The following is a 22,622-nucleotide window of genomic DNA, read 5'->3' on the forward strand; positions in this document are numbered from 1 at the left end:
GTAAATTAGTGAAGTGGAAACTCAACAGAGCTCAATTGAGATTACTCTACCACACTACATTGGGGAAAATAAGTATTGAATGTGTGAACATTTTTTTTAGTAAATCTGTTTCCAATGAAGTTATTCACAGGAAATTTTCACCAGGCTTTGGTATTAACTCAAGAAATCCACACATAAAAGAAATCCAAACATTAAAGGCCATAAATAAAGTTATGTGTAATAAAGCGGAATGACACAGGAAAAAAGTATTGAGCATGCTAACTGAAATTTATTTAATACTTAGTGGAGAAGCCTTTGTTTGTAATGACAGCTTCAAGACGATTCCTGTATGAAGAAATTAATCGGCCGCAGTATTCAGGTGTGATTTTGGCCCATTCTTCTAAACATATTGTCTTTAAATCTTGTTCAATTGGATTCAGGTCAGGTGATTGACTGGGCCATTCAAACACTTTGATTTTTTTTCTCTGAAACCAATTGAGAGTTTCCTTTGCTGTATGCTTTGGATCGTTGTCCTGCTGGAAGGTCCACCCACGTGCCATCTTCATCATCCTGGTGGATGGCAGCAGATTCTCCTCAAGAATCTCCCGGTAAAGGGCTCCATTCATCGTTCCTTCAATTATATGAAGTCTGCCAGTACCATGTGATGAAAAACAGCCCCACACCATGATGCTTCCACCTCCAAACTTCACTGTTGGTATAGTGTTTTTAGGATGATGTGCAGTGCCATTTCTTCTCCAAACATGGTGTGTAGTACGACAGCCAAAAAGTTCAATTTTGCTCTCGTCTGACCAGACTACACTCTCCCAGTATTTCATAGGCTTGACCAAATGAGTTGTCAATGAGCAAACTTTAAACGAGCTTCGACATGCCTTTTCTTTAGTAATGGAGTCTTGCGGGGTGAGCGCGAGCAGTGGAGTGCATTTCCTATTGTTTTCTCTGTGATGATGGTACCTGCTGCCTCCAAGTGTTTCTGGAGCGCTTTCCGAGTGGTCCTTGGCTCTTGGGCTACTCTTCTGACTATTCTTCTGACTCCCTGGTCAGAAATCTTGCGAGGAGCTCCTATGTGTGGCCGGCTAATGACGGAGTGATGTTGCTTCCACTTGTGGATAATGGCCCCAATGGTGCTTACTGGAGGATTCAGAAATTTTGAAATACTTCTGTATCCGATTCCGTCAATATGTTTCACAACAATAAGGTTGCGAAGGTCTTGGGAGAACTCTTTGCTGTTACCCATCATGAGATGTTTCTTGTGTGACATCTTGGAAACGAAAAGCCTTTTTATAGACCATCAATTTACTAACTCAGCTGATATTAATTTGCACAGATAGGGGGTATAATTACTTACGGATTTCAGCTGGTTCCTTGCCTTACCTTGCCTTGGAGAACAGCTTTTTCTTAGTGTGTTCAATACTTTTTTCCTGTGTCATTCCACTTTATTACACAACTTTATTTATGGATTTTTTGAATTCATGAATGTTGTGAATTCTTTATATTTCCAGTTTTCGTGAGTTAATACTGATGTCTGGTGAAAATTTCATGTGAATAACCTCACTGGAAATATATTTACTGAAAAAAATGTTGACGCGTTCAATACTTATTTCCCCCACTGTATATGCTGGGAGCTTTATTTTAAAATATTCAAAGATGTCAAGATTGTGTCCTACTGTTTTTATATCATGTGTTTATTGAGCTGTGTTGTAATTACAGCTGTCCTCATCCCCCATGTTTGATTGACACGGTTGTACTTTTTAATATTTATTTTCTTGGGGAAAAAACAAGCATGTTGTCGTGGTAGTGTGTGCAGAACCTGTGCGGTGTGGATTGAAGCGAAGGTTGTCATGACAGTTTAATGTCAAGCTCTAAATGTTTTCTCTTACATATCAAATGCTATAATTCACTAGTGCTGCTGTAGTTAGCATGTTAAGACAGGTGCTTCATGGTATAATAATATGAACTTATAACCATTTATGAGAAATGATCTATCAACAAATAGGTAATAAATATGTGTACACACTTTGCAAAAAATAGCAAGTGATGTAAGATACAATGACCTCAAACTTTATAGAGGCTATTATACTGGTATTGTTACATGTTTTAAATGAGAGGAGGATGCATATGTGTTTTATTAGGGCTAATACAATAATCATAATTGTACTCCATAGCTTTGGTCAAAGAACAAGCAGACAAGGTTAAACAAGAAATATATACACAACAATCAACAATGGAAACAAGTGAGTGTCAAAACCAGGAAACACAGAATACAGAAAACAATGATACAAAAAATGCATAATATGAATTTTAAAAAATGAGAGACAGAAACACAAAGGTATCAATAGACCAGGGCAAGACAAAGAACAGGTGAACACAATGAAGTAACACACCAGTGGCAGGACAGGTACGGAGACAGGACTAGAGCAGAAACAAAAGCTCATGTTGATGTAAACAAAAGCACAATGAATAAGCTCAAAACAAAACAATGTGGGAGGCGTTACACAATTTTCTTTTCCAAACAAAAAGTCACATGAAGCTGTTTACAATTCTAAGGAGTAATAAATTATTTCTTTTTTATGTCCTTTCATCCATTCATCCATTTTCTGTACCGTTTATCCTACACAAGCTGCGGGGAGCCTGGAGCCTGTCCCAGGGGACTCAGGGCTCAAGGTGGCGGATAGCCTGCACGGGGTGCCAATCACATAAACACCGTGTCGCCCTATTTATTTATTTATTTATTTATTTATTTAAATATAAGTATTTGAAGATGAAATATTTTATTAAATCTGGGGTTTAGGTAGGAAACTGGTCAATCTGTACTGATCTATAACTTACTTTATTGTGCTAGCTAGTTACAAAGTTAGCTACCGATCATACTAGGTCATTAGCAGACCAGCTAGTCAGAATGCTAGCTATTTAGTAAATCAGCAAGTTAGCAAGCTAGTAAAACTTGGAAGTAGACTGTTAAAACCGCTAAAGAAATTGCTTCAGCTGCTTGCTGCAAAGGGCATCTGCACTCTGTTCAGTAAATCTGTTCCCCTTTACACCACCCTCCCCTTGACAAAAGTGGCCACTCATGTGTCATAGATTATAAGCACTTCTGAGTCGTCAGAGCGTGGGAGTGGAAAAACGGTATTAAAGTGCAGGGCAGGATGCCGTACTATTAGAGCATGTGGGGAAATTTCAGTTATTTCCTATGTGAGGCAGTTTTTGATAGACCATCCTCATGTACCGTATATAAAAACACAAGGCTTCAGTGAGACACGGTTTTCATCGTGGAAGCGTTGAGTTTATGGTGTTCAATTTTGACTGTTTGTGATAAGAAGCTGTACTCATATGTCGACTTTTCACCAAACCAGCTTAAAGCCAAACCTGCAATCTGTTAATTGTAGTTCAGATGGATCATCTGTTGCTCTGGTGAGAATTTACAGCAACAATTTATGTGTATGTTTTGCAGTCTATAATCTGCCTGCTAGTCCCTAGGGCAGCGTCTCATTAAATTCACATTCAATGTGACAATTAGCAGAGAGCTGAATGGAAAGATGTTACTTTGAAAGAGCTTTAAATGGAAGAAAAACTACTCGCACAGTATAAACTGTTTAAGTTTAGACATATAGCATTGATTAAAAAAAGAAAAATAAATATTTAAAGCTGTTAATAATAAAGCATGTACATTTCTGATTAGTCTTGCTCTACACAGTAATGCCTGAGGTCATGCATGAACTTTTCTCTGCATTCTGTAAGCATTCATCCCAAGTCAGGGCAACTGTTCTTCCTCTTTTCTGGCTCCTCTATTTCATGCTAATTAGACTGGAGACTCGTTCTAAATGCCAGTAACTTGATTGGGGTTTGCTGAAGAAGCTAATTATCCTCAAATGGAATTCAGACTCACATTTATAAATATGGAAGTGCACTTTTGTTCCCTTTATTAATAGCAAAGAGATAAAGAGAAACTTTAAGGAGGAAAGAGAGACAGAAAGCACTTGTGATTCATATCACATATCAAGAAGGCGTCCTAATCAACTGTGTTTGCTGAAAGTTCAAAAAATTCACTTCTGTTTATTTCATATTTATAATGTACTTCTTATTATTGCTGTATCTGTGTGTGCGGATCAGAGACCAATAATGGTGATTAGCGATCAGTCATTTGGAACAACGGTGATTGGCAATCGGTCACTGGAATATCGACTCTCGTCAGCACAACTCAGTCAGACTTTACGCCTGCCTCTCAACTCGTATAAGTAGCAGCTGTGAGTTTGAGCACCATATAGACTGCAGGACAGTTGATAACATCTGCTAGGTTTGTTTCTAGACTCTTATTTGAGTCGCTAAAGAAGGATTAAAAAAAAGAGGGGGAGGGGGTGTATTTTTCACAAAATCCTTGGCTAGAACATAAACACGTTTAGTTGTAGCTTTGCTCCAGACCATTTTTAAGGCTATTTGAGGAACATGATTGGTGTTCACTACAAGTTACGTGAGCAAAATACCTAATTTGATACGAGATGTTATTTTTCTTCATATTGGGATTTATTAGCAGTGAGCCTGCTACTGAAGAGATAAATGGTCTCTTTTAAGCAGGCACTCTGGTGTTTTTTTAGATGCTCCCCCACTCGCACATTGTAATAAACTGAAGGTTATTCCAGGGCAGAAGAGAAGTTATCATGTAGTTATTTATTTATTCTTGAGCCACTGTGCATTGCCCTTTGTTGGCTTTATCTCTTCCGTCCACAACAACCACTCTGGGCAGAGAATAAGCAGGGAACTGGAACGGCCTTGTATCAGAAGTACATCAAAACATTTTGTGAGGTGTAGGATGTAGAAAACCACTTACAAAAACTGTATATCACAGCTGTGTAGTTCCCTTTTGAGGACAACAAACATTTAAGCTTTGGTTTGAACAGTCAATATAGACTTTCCAATATGCTTCAAAAACAGGATTGTTGTATTTTTGTCTCTGGACTTAGTTTTGCAGATAAATGTTTGAGTAAAACTGACCTGTGTGACATTGTGAAATTGATTTTTGTTTTTAATTCCCTCATCTGTCTGGTGTTCTCTGAGGCCCTGGGCATTTGTTTGCTCAGTACAGTAGCAGGAGATTTGTTCTTTGGGTAGAGGAAAGACTAGTGAAAGAAAGACAAAGAAATAATAAAAATGAGTGAAATGCCGGACATCCGGGTGCTTTGTAAAAATAGGAAAGCTAAAACCTTTTTAAGTGAACTGTTCTACGTTCTACAATGTAGCAATATTGACCATCATGCCCATCTTGGAGAATGTTCTGAATCAACCATTTGTCATGCATATATTATTTGTTATTATTATTATAATCATCATTATTGCAATAAACTGGTATAACAGTAGGCGTCAATAGGCAAATAGGACCTCCCATTACAACTTCACATTGTTGGTGTTGTGTGAACATCCTGACTAATCTCAGACACTCCAGATGAGAATTGTGGGTGTTTTAATGAATCACAGCAATCCAAAGATGTGTCAATTATTTTGTTAGTCCAACCCTTAACCCTGTCAGATCAGTGATGTCTAAATTCAATCCATGTATATTTCAGTGTAATCATCTTATAGGATTTTATAAATATCACAGAGTCTTACTATGGGTTTATTAAGACAAAGAACAGCAAGGCATTAGCAGATGCACATCATATTGTAATATCTTGATATATCAGTTAAGTGCAGGTATAATTAAATGATCAGGGAGCTTAATTAGATTATATATTGGCATAATAATGACCATTGGTGTATATTAACTTGTCCAATTAGCTTGTCCACCACTACATTGTGGCCTTTGACAGTCATCCTGAAGGATTGTATGGTAATTAAATGAATTGACCTGCATTTTTGCCTGAAATTAATACCCTGACCTGAGGTAATGGTGGCTTGTAAAGTGCTAAGCCACTTTGCAACATTTCGACCTCAAAGACTCAATTAACCTTCACTACTCTGGCGTAAATGGGCTCATTTTTTCAAAAAGATGATTTCACTGGCTCCCAATTTGAATTAAACTTCTTTCCTTTTACAAAAAGTCAGCGAATCTCTTCCATATTTATTGCGCTTTAAGCACTGAGCAAGCAACCCAATCAATGACTATGTTCTTATTACAGTTATATTTCTTTGTACTTTTCAGATATTGTCTCCAAGAACAAGTTTGTAACATTATGGTGAAACCACAATGGACATCCTTAACTCTATAGACTTCACCTTCACATAGCAACGCCAGTGGGTTGAACATCAAAAATAGGTTCATCACATGAGTTTCAGTCTCCAGCCCTCATACATGAGTGTGAGGATCTGTCCTGAGCACCTCACTACCAGCTAGTGACCAAGGCAGAAGTCCAGCTGTTTAAGGATGGGGGCTCTAGCAGGACCACTTATGGGTGGCTTCAGCTCTACCACTGCCTCTTTGGACATCAGTGGCTGGGTGACCTGGCCTGGGAACACCACCATAAGCCTGAACCAGAGCCTGTTTTGGACCGACCCCAGCGCCAACCTTTCCTCCGCCTCGTCTTCCAGTCAGGGAATAGCCAAGGAAGTGATCAAAGAGAAGAACTGGCCAGCGCTGCTCATACTCATCATCATCCTGCTGACCATAGGAGGGAACATTCTTGTTATTATGGCCGTGTCGCTGGAGAAGAAGCTGCAGAACGCAACTAATTTCTTCCTGCGGTCTTTGGCTGTGGCAGACATGTTGGTGGGCATCCTAGTAATGCCCATCTCGCTCATCAACATCCTGTATGGTGAGTAGCAGCATGCATGCTCTCAGATTAGCATTATTCTTATCGCTTGATATGTTCTGCCTGTCATACCATTATTTTTTTAGAGAGTGTTTTTAATCTTCTCTAATTACAAATCCGTAGACAATGTGTCCATGTCCTTGGTGGCATCCTTAGCGGTTTCTGCAACCGAATTCCTGCTGTTTTTGTTTTTTTTTCTACCTCCCATAGTTTTCAGGTTAATTCATTATAATCATGCTCCACAATATGCCACCAGAAAATGAAGCAAAATTATTTAATCAGAACAGGTTCCACTACATAAATTGCAAATCTCCCATGACTAATTAAATGGGTGATTTTAGAGGAGATCATGCGAGTTCAGATTAGTAACAAGACTGTGGACGTCAGGAGATTTAGTTTTCATCACAGTCCAGGAGGAAATGAATGGCAATGCCATATGGACGACGGTTGGTTTTCTTGTAATAAATCTCTGTGTGGGCATTTACGTGTGTGTGGTGGGTATTAATGTAGGAGAACTGTGAAATGTTTTTGTCACATTGCACAATACCCTAACAAAGACCGAATGCATTTGGTTTGTGTTCACAGATTATTTTGTTATTCGTAATTTGAGGAGATTTCCTGCCTTCTCAGTCAACGACGAGCCGTTTATGGGCCACGTGACTTGTCTTTATCCTCCGCATGAACACAGCGGCATCTTCTGTTCACCATATTGATCGACGAAGATCTATTTGCATTTGAATGAACCCAGTATTACTGCATCCACTGTAGTTTAGTCTGCATGATTAGGCTAGACATGGATGCAGAAGAAGAGGCCATTATTGATCTGTTTGCACAGTGGTGTAGATCACTAACAGATCATTTATGTTGTCAGTACAAACAGGGTAACAGAAATCAAAGGTGAACAGATATTACATATGCCGATTGATACACCCCATCAACTAACGGATAAATGAAGAAGGAAATAGGTTCTCACAGCCAGAAGTGGAGGGTTATTATTGAACGCTATGTATGCAGGACCATGTACGCAGTGGGACGTATTATCTCATGCCTGGCTATTAAAATGGGCTGGCAGTTTGTGATGGCTGGCAATCTGTCCAGAGAACATCCAAACATTATTAGCTGGAATAATCACATGCATACACACACACACACACACACACACGGATAGCCTGTGCTTATGACAGTCAATAATAGATTTTGACCTGCTTAGTCTTTTTTACCGTGCTTTGAAAGAAAGCTGGATAGCACCTTAGTGTGATAGGCAGTAAGTGTTCAAACGCCATCATCAGGGTGACATTGGAGGTCATTTCAATCAACTTTATCACTGACAATCTGTTTGTGTGAGCGTTTGTGTGTGTGTGCGTGTGTGTGTGTACCTGTCAATGAGCGAGCCATAGTTCAGCATATAATCTTTACCAGTCTTGGGTGAAAGTGGAATCCCAGGAATGATGACAAAGATTTATGGCCTGGCTGTAGACAAAATGAACAATGGCCATGATTTATGGCCTGAACAATAGATGAAATATGTGGCACATTGAATTAGTTGCTTGCCAACTGTATGGTTGTTCTTGAGTTTTTCCAATAGCCAGTTATTCATTCTCATTAATAAAGTATTCAGGGGAAATTTCAGTTTGTCAGTTTTCATTTATATCCGTGTATTTCTGTAAATTCGGTTCGTTTTTGTAGATTTGAATTGTGAATGAACACAATATTGTGTAGTATCGTGATACTTCCGCTGGTATAGTATAGTGAGATATGTTTATGGTATTGTGAAAGCCCTAAAAATAACATCATGTGAATGCCCTTGATCAAAATAAGCATGAATAAAAGCATGAGTAGATTCATATGGTCTTATATTTCCTTTTACTCTATACATCCTCCAGCTCACAGTTTTCTGTGGATTCCTGTAGCCAATCAGCAACGAGCATGCGATGTTCAATTACAATAAGACCTGCCCTTTCTGTTTTGATTTAATGTTGATGTGTTTCTCAATTTGCTGTTGTGCTTCCAATTTTGCTGTTGTGTTTTTGGTTTGTTAATGTGTTTTGCATTTAACACCGTCGTGAGAATCTTTTACAAGTAACAAACAGGACAAAATATAATTGGAGTGTGTTTAACGCCCTGCCAACATTCTTTAGTGAAAACGAGTAGGAATAAAATGTAAGATGGTGTAAGATGGCAGAAGGTTCAAGGACACGTCGGGCTTCCAGTCTTCTATACAATTTGTTATGCTGCTGCATAATCCCATTTTCATCCTTTGTCTTTTGTGTTAATTAAAGCATCTGTTTGTTTATCACAAGCTAGAACCTAGTTTTAAAAAAAAAGCCATCTCACATAAAAAGCTTCAGTCACATCATAGAAAAAGACTTTTTTATAGGTGTCATGTATGACAGTGTGTTGGCCTGTTAGAACAGAGAAAGGTGTGAAGAGGTGTTTCTTTCTTTCTCTCTCTCTCTCTCTCTCTCTCTCTCTCTCTCTCTGTCTCTGTCTCTCTCTCTCCCTCAGTTAAGCAGCTAAACACATGTTGCTGCAATAATAATAAAACACTTGTTCTTATTTTGCATTTAAACTGCAGATCAAGCATATGGTCACATCCAGATCATTAAAGATGTTTCAATTCAACTCTGAAAAGGATTCTGTTATCCTATGTTGTACAAACCATACACATTGAAGGTGTGTGCTGTTCACTTCTACAGTAGGTCATACCAAGTATAAAACATGGCTTTTTATCAATAATAAAATTTCCTCAGCCTGTTTGTTAGAACAATTGTCAGATATATCAATAATAAATGAATGCAATTTGTATTGGATAATTTTAGGTGTGTGGTCTAGGATATTTGTGCAAACATCTTTATTAACAGTGATAATTCATGTAATTATAGTTGGAACAGCACACACAGGTCAAAAGAGATCAGGGTGAAACCCTCAGAAAGTTAAAGGAGTTAAAGTTGGAACTAATTAAACAAGGAAACCCAATGAGCAAGACTAGATGTAACATGGCAGATGAATTAAAATTACAGATGAACATTTGTAACAGAGGATATACAGCTGTAAAATTATTCAACCGCCATTGCAAATCATGTTTATTGTCAAAATTATAGACTTTCAGCTGTTTGCAATGAGCAAATCAAACAAAAGCAACTGAAATAGTTGAACACAACGAACGCTTCAAGTGGTTTCCCCAAATTCAACTGAAAATGCAACTTATAATGACTTATCCAGTTTCAAAATTATTCAACCCCCTGAATAGAATCCCTCACAACAACACAAATATGCAAAGCAGGTGTTGTCTCAAGCACACCTGATGCAGCTAATCAAGGACTTCATTAGTTGTAGCAGGTGTGCTTGAGCTGGAACACATGAAATACCTGAACTGACTAGGGGCAGAAAATGTATGAAATACCTGGACAGGGCGGAAAACTAAGCTATCAACAGCTGCAAGCAGATTTCTGCGAAGGCAGGTTGTGAAAAACCTTCGAGTGACTGCAAAAGACCTGCAGCAAGACTTGGTGGTAACAGACACTGAGGTTTCAGTGAGCACAGTAAGGCACGTACTAAATGCAGAAGGTTTCCATGCCAGAACTCCAAGACGTACACCGCTACTGACCCAAAAGCACAAGAAGCATTCGTTGTGTTGAACTATTTCAATTGCTTTTGTTTGATTTGTTCATTGCAAACAGTTGAAAGTCTGTAAATTCTGACAATAAACCTGATTTGCAATGGGGGGTGAATAATTTTGACTGCAACTGTAAATACTAGAGATGCACCTATACTAAATTTCTCAGCCAATACTGATAACCAGTTATTCAGAGTGATATCGGCCGATGCTGATACAGATAGTTTGGTGGTTCTGCCTTTTATGCCTTCTTTTAAATTACTAATGCAGATAAAAACTTTATTCTCTCCATTTCAGCAAGTTGTTTCACAGTAACTGGTTTCATAAACAGAAAACACAAGTTAATGTTACTCAAATTAACATTAACACATGAACTAAGTTCTGAAGATTAAAGTAAGATTATTAACTTATTGAATGTTATTAATTCATATTAACATTGACTGAATTCTAAAAAACCTCCTGTTAGTCTCACATTCACTTTCCACAAACACAAGCATTTCTACTTCATCACTGAACATCAAACTGGTCATATATAATATAAACTTTTTTATATATTAACATTAACTGGATATGAAATATACTACACTACAAATATATTTTTCTGTGCAATATATACTTTTTTTGGTCAACTCATCTTCATTTAAATCTTTCAACAGTGTACTGGCGCTTTAATTCAGTTCGAGCAGCTCTTCAAAAACAAATTAGACTCGACGTCGAAACGCCCGCTTCACTGCTAATCACTTCCGGTGTAAAAGCACTCATTTGTAATATGCAGTGCAGAGCTAACAAACTGCAGTTTTGTCGTCATTGTCACCCAATTCAAAGTAATTCCCCACAAGAGACATCATCTTTACACACAGCACAAAGTCGATGTGTTTCCCGCCCTCTTTTGATTGACGGGATATAATCGGCCCTGATCATCGGATGTTTTTAAACTATCAGCTGATGGCCGATAGCAGGAAAAATAGCCTTGATCTGCCGATACCGATTATTGGCTGATACATCGGTGCATCTCTATTAAATACACAAAGTAAAAAAGTTGGCACCAAGTGGAAACAATCAGGAGAGGAATCAATCATCAGACTGAGAGAGTTAACACAAACAGGAAGTTCAAACAGAAAGTGAAAATATAATGAAAGCGAGAACGAGGGAACAAGTGTCTATTTGCATTTCCCTCCTTTTCAAGGATACAAGGTTGAGATGTGAGAACAGAGACATCAACATAATCAGACATCCTCATTCATTGAAGTGTCACTTTAAAGCCACGCTGCTTATTGATAAGATGTTGCCCGTCTGTAGTGCCTGTCACACCGCATAACAGGTCTACATATGAACAACAAAGTGCAACTCAACTGCAAACAATTGTGTGTGTGTATGTATATATATATATATATATATATATATATATATATATATATATATATATATATATATATTCATTTGTTTCATTAGAAAACTAACATTTTATTTTTAAATCGACGACTTGGAGCCAAATATTCCGAAAAGCAGCCGATAAATGTCCAGCGTAGGTTTGAACCAAGAATACATTTCTGGAAATTCTAGGCAAAAAAGGGGTCTACTTTGAAGATGCTAAAATACTAAATTATTTTGATTTAATTGGGATTTTTTTATCACAACATAATTCCCATAGTTCCAGTTGTGTTACTCCAGAGTTTTGATTAATTTATTATTATTATTCTAAAATGTGGGGGAAAAAAGAAAAATAAAGAATGAGGGTGTATAAACTTTTGACCGGTAGTGTATATATACATTTACTCATTTAGCAGACACTTTTTTTTTTTTTAATCCAAAGCACATGTGGTCTGGTGAGTGAGACTCACTGGTCTGCACTTATATAGCACTTTTTTAATCTTAGCGGTTCCAAAGCACTTTACACTGGCTCTCATTCACCCATTCACACACACACACACACACACACACACACACACACACACACACACACACACACATGGTAGCAGAGCTGCCATGCAAGGTGCTAACTTGCCATCGGGAGCAACTTTGGGTTCAGTGTCTTGCACAAGGACACTTCATCATGTGGAGTCATGTGGGCTGGGAATCGAACCACCAACCCTACGATTAGTGGACAACCCGCTCTATCACCTGAGCCACAGCCGCCCGTGCTTAATTCATCTACAGAAACCACTACATCATAGTCAGGTTCATGGTTAACACAGAGCCTATCTGGTCACTGGATGCGAGGCAGGAGAATTCACCCTGGATGTCCTTCGCAGTACACCATACACACTCACATTCACATACTCATACTCATACCCAGGGCGCAATAACCAATCTGCCTACCTTGTCTTATCTTATTTTTGGACTCATTAAAATAGACGTCCTTGTGGGAGGCATCTGCATATCCTTACTCAGGAAGTCTGCCTAATTCCTCCGAGCATGTATAAAGAATGGATTCATCCTTAATCAAGGCAAACTTTGATCAGTTTTCAGGTCACTTTCTGAAGGGCATATCATCGACTAGATTTTGGCCAGTGAGAGTGTTTAATATGTCTTTTGAGGATGTAGGAAGAATGACTACTGTGGTTGCAAATAAGACTTCAAACATAATATGGACCAAAATAGGGCATATATTTAGGAGCCAGATCAAAGCAGACCAGAAGCAAGATAAAATGGATCAATAACAATGTCTTTTTATGGACCAATTTAAGCCAGATCAGACTGGCCCAATAATTTATATCCATGGATGTGTCTGCTCACTGAGTTGGTGTTCACTGAACTTACACCAAACACACAAGTGAAATTTTATTGTACATTATCTAACCAAGAACAGTGCTGCACTCTTTAATTAACTAACTTTGGATTTATTGTAAGAGTATAAGTAAGGCAAGTGTGCCCTGTTTACTCTTATTCCAAGCTCTTCTTGTTGTATAATAAATGTGTTATGAAACATAGTCTCCCTACCTGCTGTTTAAATTAATTGATAAAAAAAATTGGCAGTGGCCAATATTACTAACAGATGGTCAACTACTACTTTTATCTGGCCCTATTGCAGACATATTTCAAAGATATTCCCCGCAGCAACAATGTCTGTCTCTCACACTTTTATTTTATTTATTTTTTTATCAGTTTCATCCATCATTCATAAGTCAACAGAATATAACGGTCTTGACTGGTTATTAATAATTCTGCTCACTGCTGTTTCAGAGCCTCAGAAAGTGAGGGAAATATTGGTGAGTTAGCTGTTTTTAAATAAGTCAGCATGGACAAAGAGCCATGCTGTTAGAACAGCCATAACATAATAAAAGACCATCACGCCATGAATCATTTTTCATTTGAGAACATTGGTAAATAACCATGCTGAATCATTACATCTGATGCATTCATACTCAGTGTCCCTGTCGTCCTGTTTGAATTGGCTTTCTGATTTATTTGCTGTCATGCGATTTTAGGACAGAGACATTTTTTCCCTAGAAAGAAATCTTTATCCACTGACCAATGAGCTGCAACTGAGAAATGAACCGTCTTCTAAGCGACATAGCGGGGACGCTGAAAATGACCATTTCTAAAGTTCTAAACATTCACTGCACAGTCAGACTTAGACATTTAAATTTGTTCTGTATTTATGTGAGGGATTACTGTGTCACTCCCGTCGTTTCTACATCCCCAGTTCTAAAAAAGTTGGGACGTTGTGTAAAATGTAAATACAAAACAGAATGCAATGATTTGCAAATCTCATAAGCCCATATGTTATTCACAAAGAAACAGAAAACATATCAAATGTTTAAACTAAGGAAATGTACCATTTTAAGAAAAAAAATAAGGTCATTTTGAATTTGATGGCCGCAACACATCTCAAAAAAGTTGGGGCAGGGGCAACAAAAGGCTGGAAAAGTAAGTGTTACTAAAAGGAAACCGCTGGAGGAACATTTTGTAACTAATTATGTTAATTGGCAACAGGTCAGTAACATGATTAGGTATAAAAAGCACATCTTAGAGAGGCAGAGTCTCTCAGAAGAAAAGATGGGAAGGAATCTGGATGGAAGCAGATGCTGCTCTAAAACCTGTATATACCTTTCAGCATTGATGGTGTCTTTCCAGATGTGCAAGCTGCCAATTCCATAGGCACTAATGCAGCCCCATACCATCAGAGATGCAGGCTTTTGAGTGCTGATAAAAAGCCGGATGGTCCCTCTCTTTTTTAGTCCTCTTTATTTTAGCGGTCCATGGTTTCCAAAAAGAATTTAAAATTTGGATTCATCTGACCATAGAACAGTTTTCCACTTTGCCGCAGTCCATTTTAAATGAGCTTTGGCCCAGAGAAGATCATGGATCTGGATCATGTTCACGTATGACTTCTTCTTTGCATGATAGAGCTTTACCCAGCATTTGTGGATGTTCACAGACACTGAGTTCTGGAGGTGTTTCTGAACCCATGTAGTGATTTCCATTACAGAATCAGGCCTGTTTTTAATGCAGTGCCGCCTGAGGGCCCGAAGATCATAGGCATGCAATATTGATTTTCACCCTTGACCTTTGTACACAGAGAATTTCTCCAGATTCTCAGAATCTTTTGATGATATTATGTACTGTAGATGATGAGACATGAGACATAGTCTTCGCAATTGTACATTGAGGAACATTATTCTGAAATTATTCCACAAATTGTAGATGCAGTTTTTCTTTAATTTTCTTTATCTTTATTTCTTTTTAGTAACACTTACTTCTCCAGCCTTTGGTTGCCTCGTCCCAACTTTTTGTGAGATGTTTTGCCACCATCAAATTCAAAATTACCTTTTTTTTTCTCGAAATGGTGCATTTACTCACTTTAAACATTTGAATAACATGGATTTATGAGATTTGCAAATCATTGCATTCTGTTTTATTTACATTTATTTACATTTTACACAGCATCCCAACTTTTTTGGAATCAGGGTTGTACACTAAGTTTAAAAGTGGTTTAAAATTACAGTAAGTGGAGTGTTAAATAACAATGTCAGTCATTTGCAGGTGGAAGGTGTGTTTATCATGACATTTTATTGGCTACCAGCTGCTATGGTGAGAAACAGGATTTAACCAATGAGGGTCATGCATTTTTCCCATCTCTGTTTAAAAGCCAGTTAGCTACACTCTGAGTTCAGAGATATTCAGGTGACAGCCAATGAAGTACTGGAGATCCACTTCAGGAGGAGAAAATAGAAAGGTAGTTCTGGTTTTATGAGATAAGATGTCTATTTCTGGCACGCTATTTAAATCATTTTTTCAGTGGAATTGTCATGAGGATATTTTATTTAAATGACAAATTCTGAATACCATCACCGCTTCCACTGCTGCTTGGCATCCACCCCAAATGCACGAATGCATCAAATTTATCAATTTAATTGTACCGATCACACAATGATTTGGCATATTTCCTTCTCACCCCCTTGAAATAAATCTCTGGTTACGCCAAACTGGGCAGCTTTCCAGCTTTATCATTGCTTTCTGCTTTGTTCTGCTCACGGCCACGTAAACACATGTTCAGATGTGTTCAGATGTGCCATATTAGTCATGTCTGTAACTCCTCCCCCAAACACCACCCTCAGGCTGTGGACTCCTGTTAAACCACACCCCCACCCGCTACAACACCTACCTTAGTGATGGACATTGAGCTCATTAAAATCTGCTAATAGACCGTGTGTAACTCTATCAGGCCACATTTACTTCAAGTTTCTTAACCGCCATATCATTGTTACTGGATTTCTACAGATAGTAAGGAGAAACCCCGCTCTAACACTAACCGTATGTAGAAGTCCACTCTGAAGGACTTGCGTATTAATGTTCAGATTTTACATGTGATCTTCAATGGAAACCAAGATGTAATTTCTATTCTTTCATCAACAAGTTGGTCTATTTTCACTTTGGTTAATCCTTACCCACAATGCCGTTCAGCTACCTGCTGCTAGTGGTGCCAGTGGGATTTAGCCCTCACTTCATCTCTATGTAAAAAGAGTGCTGCGTCAGTGCTTTAGTCTTTTTGTTTGTCCAGCTGTCTCAGCTCCTCATCTGTTCACTCTGCTCCAACAGATCAGCTTCCAAAGCTTCAACTTTCATGCGAATTCTGCCATCAACACCATCATGCTTATCATCCCTAACTAGCCAAGCCGAATCTCTGCTGTAGCTCAGTGCAACAGCGTTGTGTAGCTGTATTGCATTCTGGAATTTTGACTCTAACATTTAGAGTCTCCGCTACATATATGTTTGATTTCTCATTAATGTCGCTGGAAAATGGTGAGCGAAAGAAGAAGCTCTTGCTTTTTAGTTTTTACGAGCTAACAGTTAGACCGTAATGTTCGAAATCAGTGAATTTTTGCTTCTCTAAATTTTCTATTAATTATCCCAAATATTTCAGGATAAACATATTTAATGTTTTGGGTTTTTTTAGGGTGGAGTTTCTTTTTCATACAAAATGAGTCTTCTATACTGATTCCCGACACTGTCCACAGCCTTTTAGTGCATTTAATGTGAGTGAATCGTTTAACGAATTTTGTGTGTACGTGTGCATACTGTATATAAATCTGTCATAGTTTCAGTCACTCTTATGATATACATCATACTTAAGTATCCTCTCTCTGACTATGTGTAGAAATTACATGATAAAAAAAAGACAATACATACAACAGACTATAGACAAAAAGATCATCGTTATACCCTCTGTCTCCTTTTATTTCTCCAATCTCCTCTAATTCTCCTCAGCCAGACTCTCTCTTTAATCTTATAATTCATTCATGTCTTAGTAGCCTGGTGTGGAGCTGTAATGACACAGAACAGGGGAGACCCTGGAAAATTGTGAGTGAAATCTTGATCAGAGGGAAGAAAAATTGGAGCTGGAGGATATAATGCCTGTCTCATTGTCTATCTTGAGTGCTAAGACCTGTGCTGGCTGTATGAGCATCAATACCACAGACCTTGATGGGAATAAAGGGAAATTAATTGAAAGGACAGTTATGAAACAATCTCAGACAACGTGATGCTCTACTGCAGTGGTTTTCAATCTTTGCAGTTATGGTGGCACTGCAGTTGGCAATCATGTTTAACTGTCAAATAACCGCTAAATATAATGTTATTAGCAAGATTTCATTTCATTGGTCAGAGTTTGCATGTTCTCCCCATGCTTTAGGGGTTTCCTTGGGGTACTTTGGTTTCTTCCCTCAGTCCAAAGGCATATGTTGTAGGATGATTGGCATTACCAAATTGTCCATAGTGTGTGAGTGTATGCAGTTGTGCCCTGCAATGGGTTGGCCTCCTGTTCATGGTGTCCCCTGCCTTGTGCCCCGAGTTCCCTGGGATAGGCTCCAGGCTCCCCTGTGACCCTGTGTAGGATAAGTGGTATGGAAAATGGATTGAATGAATGGATGGTTTAAGCAAATAGTGTTGAGTGTTGAGAAATACTCACATATTCGTAAAAATATTTATAAAAAATTATAGTAAAATCTAGGCTTTGTTGTGTGAAAAGCTGATCCTCTAATCTATAATGTAAGGTGTTTGTGAAGATTTGCGTATCCATATTGATATCGTCGTTTATTAACAAATTCCATTATTGCTATAGCTGTAATTAAGTTTTAATTACAGTTTTACTGTAATATAGCTGTAATTATGTTTTAACTACAGTTTTAATTAATTTGTTGTGTGAAAAGCTGATTCTCTAATCTATAATGTAAGGTTTTTGTGAAGATTTGCGTATCCATATTGATATCGTCTCTTATTAACAAATTCCATTATTGCTATAGCTGTAATTAAGTTTTAATTAAGTTCCAGCTTTGATTTCTCTTCCAATACACTTGGCTTTTTCTTACTCATACACTTGGTATATATTTTGTTACATTAGTCTAATCCAGTAGACTGAGCACTTTGATCTTGCCAATCTACTAATTATCATGGCATAACCATGTCTTCACCTTTTCCCTTCTCGTTTTCCCAGATGCTTATGTTATCTGGCATCGTTTCAAAGTAGTGTGAACCTAGCTTTTTAATGCAGTGTAAAGGCTCAGATTACATTTCTTTTCCTTTCCTTCCTCTTATTCGCTCACACTCTCTTCTAATTTACAGATAAACATGCTCAAAGAAATAGATAACATTACAGTAAATGATTCTATAAGTCATGGGCTTTTGTGTTTACGTCTGGGTGGTTTAACGGGTGATATATAGCTGATTTGAGATGTATTTGATGGTTTTCTAATGAGATTTAAAAGTGTACAACATGAGCCTGATGGCTGATGATGTGTTTGTGGCAGTATTTATATGTGTAATTATCCTGCACTGCAGGATATCTACAAAGAACCAACAACAAGCGCTGGTATACAGCATTAACGGTAATCTAGATGCAATAAGTGGACTCTTGGAAAACATTAGATCTGAATGTTTAATTAAATTCATTAGGCTAATTAGAAAAAAGTAAAAGTAAGCTGTCTAAAATCTTTTTCATCACAACTCCTTGTGTGCATTCCCTTTGTTCTAGACTATGTGTGGCCACTTCCTGAAGCTCTGTGCCCAATCTGGATCTACTTAGATGTGCTTTTCTCCACGGCCTCAATCATGCACCTGTGTGCCATCTCTCTGGACCGCTACGTGGCTATCTGCAACCCCATCCAACACAGCCGCTTCAACTCGCGCACCAAAGCCATGCTGAAAATCGCTGCTGTCTGGACCATCTCTATAGGTCAGAGCTTACATTTCCTCTAGTCTGTGTCATGTGTTGATTAAATAGCGCACTTATATAGCACTTTTAGCCAAAGCACTTTGCACTGTGTCTCATTCACCCATTCACACACACGTTCACACACCAATGGTAGCAGAGCTGCCATGCAAGGCGCTAACTTGCCATCAGGAGCAATTCGAGGTTCAGTGTCTTGCCCAAGGACACTTCGGCATGTGGAGTCACGTGGGCCGGGAATCGAACTGCCAACCCTATGATTAGTGGACAACCCGCTCTACCGCCTGAGCCACAGCCGCCCGCATTGATTAAACTGCAGTTATGTATGACATCTTTTGAGGGGTTCGGCTTTTTTTCTTCTTCCCTTACTCATGCAAAAGCTTAAAGGGATAGTTCAGCCAAAATGAAAATTCTGTCATCAATTACTCACCCTCATGTCGTTCCAAGCCCATAAGACTTTCGTTCATCTTTGGAACACAAATGAAGACGTTTTTAATGAAACCTGGGAGATTTCTGTCTCTCCATTTGTAGTTCAAGTAACCAAAACACCAAAAAGTTCATAAAGGCATCTTAAAAGTAATCCATGTGACTCCAGTGGTTTAATCCCAATCTCATGAAGCGATACAAATGCTTTGTGTGTGCAAAAACACTAAAATTAAGTCTTTATTCACAAAATCCCACGTAGATTTCCAAAGTGCATTCATGAGAGAAACTTGACCCAAGGACGGAAAAAAAATGCAAGTCCTCCTCTATGTCAAAATCTGCAGATATCTTTGTTACAAAGATTGTTCTATGTGACCCAGTTTGTGTACAGCGTCCCACTTCCTCTGCTGTAAACAGTGCAGCGCTTCCGGGTCCCATTGTATCGCGACAGCGGACATGCTCACGAGAGCATCTTTTGGTTATTTCATAAAATTGGGATTAAAACCACTGGAGTCACATGGATTACTTTTACGGTGCCTTTTTGAACTTTTTTGAAGTTTTTGTTACTTGGACTATAAACGGAGGGACCGAAATCTCCCAGGTTTCATGAAAATGTCTTCATTTGTGTTCCTAAGATGAACGAAAGTCTTATGGGTTTGACATGAGGGTGAGTAACTGACGACAGAATTTTCATTTTTGGATGAACTATCCCTTTAAGATTATCCATAAGATGGAGTGGCATTTGTGGTGTAATAAAAAGAAGAAGAAAAAGAGCGCAACGATTGCAAAGTAAAACAAAATGACTTGAGTTAGCAATAGTAAATCTAAATGGATCATCACTCAGAGAATTCTTATGCAATCAGAAATAATAAAAATAACCCAGTCGGAGGCTTCACAGCTTGTAAAAAGTGATAAAAATGTATTAACACCTCCACAAGCTTAGTGCATCTTCATTGAGGAAGCCCACTGACAGCTGAAGCAGTACCACAACTGATGCAACATCAATCCTAAGGTACTTTCCCAAGAACGCACTGCTCAACATGGCCGAATGGGAAGATACAGATTGCTGCATTAGCTGTAAGATTTGTTATTTAAGAGAGGAGAAACCAATTTACACTAGGGACACTGGACAATATTCTTTTCCTCAAGAGCAGTCTAAAGCATGATTAGACTACAAACACAGAGAGCAGAGGGTGAAGCCTAATTATCCTGTTTAAAATAAATGAGCCTAGTAGAGTGAATGCAGAAATGATTTCTTTTTAATTTGGTTTACTTTGGTTGCTATCCATGCAGATTAACCGTTTGAGCTGATTTCAGATTATTGTCCGTTTTAATGGTGGAATTTATATGTCTAATGAGTTTAATGTTGTGCAGATTTATATAAATGTGTCCTTTTGGATTATGAAACTGATTTGTTGATATTTATGTACACAAGGTTGGGGGTTGTAGTGAGTATTGTGTGTTCAAGGCAGCTGGTTTCTAAAATTAGACTTTGAGTGGTGCTCAGAATCAATGACACACATCAATGTATCTTTGTTCAGTGCAGGAATTAAGATAAGAATCAGGTAAAAGATAGAGGCTGAAATCCAGAATGAAGTTGCTTGAGTGCAGAGAACTAAGTACTTTGTACTCCAATCAGCCAATCTTGTGACAGCAGCACAATGCATAAAATCATGCAGATACAGGTCAAGAGCTTCAATTAACGTCCACATCAAACATCAGAAGCGGCTAAACGCGGCATGGTTGTTGATGCCAGATGGGCTGGATTGAGTATTTCAGAAACTGCTGATCTCCTGGAAATTTCACGCACAGAAATCTCTATAGTTTACACAGAATGGTGCAAAAAACAAAACAAATACAACTGATACAAAGACTACGGTAACTCAAGTAACCACTCTGTGCATCCTTGGTGAGCAGAAAAGCATCTCAAAACACACAGCGCATCAAACATTGAGGCAGATGGACTACAGCAGCAGAAGACCACGTCAGGTTCCACTCCCGTCAGCCGAGAACAGGACTATGAGGCTACAGCAGGCGCAGGCACAAGTTGGAGCTTGGAAAAAGACCAGGTGTTAAGCAGGAGATCAACAGCTTCTGAAATACTCAAACCAGACCATCTGGCATCAACAACAATCTCCCGGATGTTTTTGATGTTTGATTTGAATGTTCCCTTAAGCTCTTGACTTGTATCTGCTACAGTATACGATCGGCTGATCGCATGACCGTGCATGTGTACAAGTGTTCCTGTGAAGTGCATGGTGAATATACAACAAATCATTCATATTTGTGCTTTACAATCTAAATATAAATATTTAGCTAATTGTAATGGCAGCGCATATATTTAGCGATTCAGAAAATTATGAACAGGCAGATCTGCTACTCTTACTAACAGATGCAGAATAATGACTAGCCTTATCAAGATGGATTTTTCCAGCCCAGCCTGTGAGCCTGTGAGAATAGTAATGTGGGGTGTTAACATATCAACTGTTCATTTTTGTGACTCACAGCCACAGAACAACAGAAATGAAGGATGGCACTTACAAATATATTGGCATACAAGCACAAACAAGGCAGTGCAAATGCAATTTAATTGTCCCTTAAACTACTTAATGTCTTCTAGACCAAATGGATGAACCTGGACCCTTACTGAATTGTAGAGGTCATAGTCTACTCTGACAAAAGACAGAAGGACATGCTAGACTGTAGCTGCATGTCAATCCTGTTACTTTCTTCTGAATGCTATGTAATGTTAATGTTTTATTCCATATATTTTTAAAAGTAAGACACCTCTGAGGTGGCATGGCGAATGTTTTGTTAACAAGGCGTGGCCATAAATGAATGCATTGAGACTATGTGTTAATATTTCAAAGCTATAAACTTCTCATGTCGCCATGAATTATTATGTTGTGGCCATGAGATACCAATTGAATTGCGTAACTTGAGCCCACAGATTAATATTTTGTGGGAACGTCACACTTAATACATGGCCTCCAGTTCATAAATTGGTGTGAATGTGCAAAAAAAAAACAAAAAAAAAACTCGATTTGCTGTGAGAAATCAAATGATTATATATACCTCTCTCATTTCAAAAATGATTTCATGGCCAAGAAATAGATCTCGAGAAACTCAACTCATGGCCGCAAGAATATTATCTCATGGCCTCAATATACTCATATGT

General features: G+C 38.3%; 1 protein-coding gene across 1 annotated transcript in view; it reads left to right on the forward strand.

Annotated features, from left to right (window-relative positions):
- htr2cl1 (5-hydroxytryptamine (serotonin) receptor 2C, G protein-coupled-like 1) overlaps positions 1-22,622 on the forward strand; it is a 127,955-nt gene that overhangs the window by 101,851 nt on the left and 3,482 nt on the right. The window contains exons 3-4 of the mRNA XM_053629408.1: positions 6,131-6,740; positions 18,827-19,027. Coding sequence (XP_053485383.1) covers positions 6,353-6,740; positions 18,827-19,027 — 589 coding nt within the window. The 5' untranslated portion in view covers positions 6,131-6,352. The remainder of the gene's footprint in view (positions 1-6,130; positions 6,741-18,826; positions 19,028-22,622) is intronic.

The sequence above is a fragment of the Ictalurus furcatus genome, chromosome 7 (genome assembly GCF_023375685.1).
Source record: "Ictalurus furcatus strain D&B chromosome 7, Billie_1.0, whole genome shotgun sequence".
NCBI classification, from domain to species: Eukaryota; Metazoa; Chordata; class Actinopteri; order Siluriformes; family Ictaluridae; genus Ictalurus; species Ictalurus furcatus.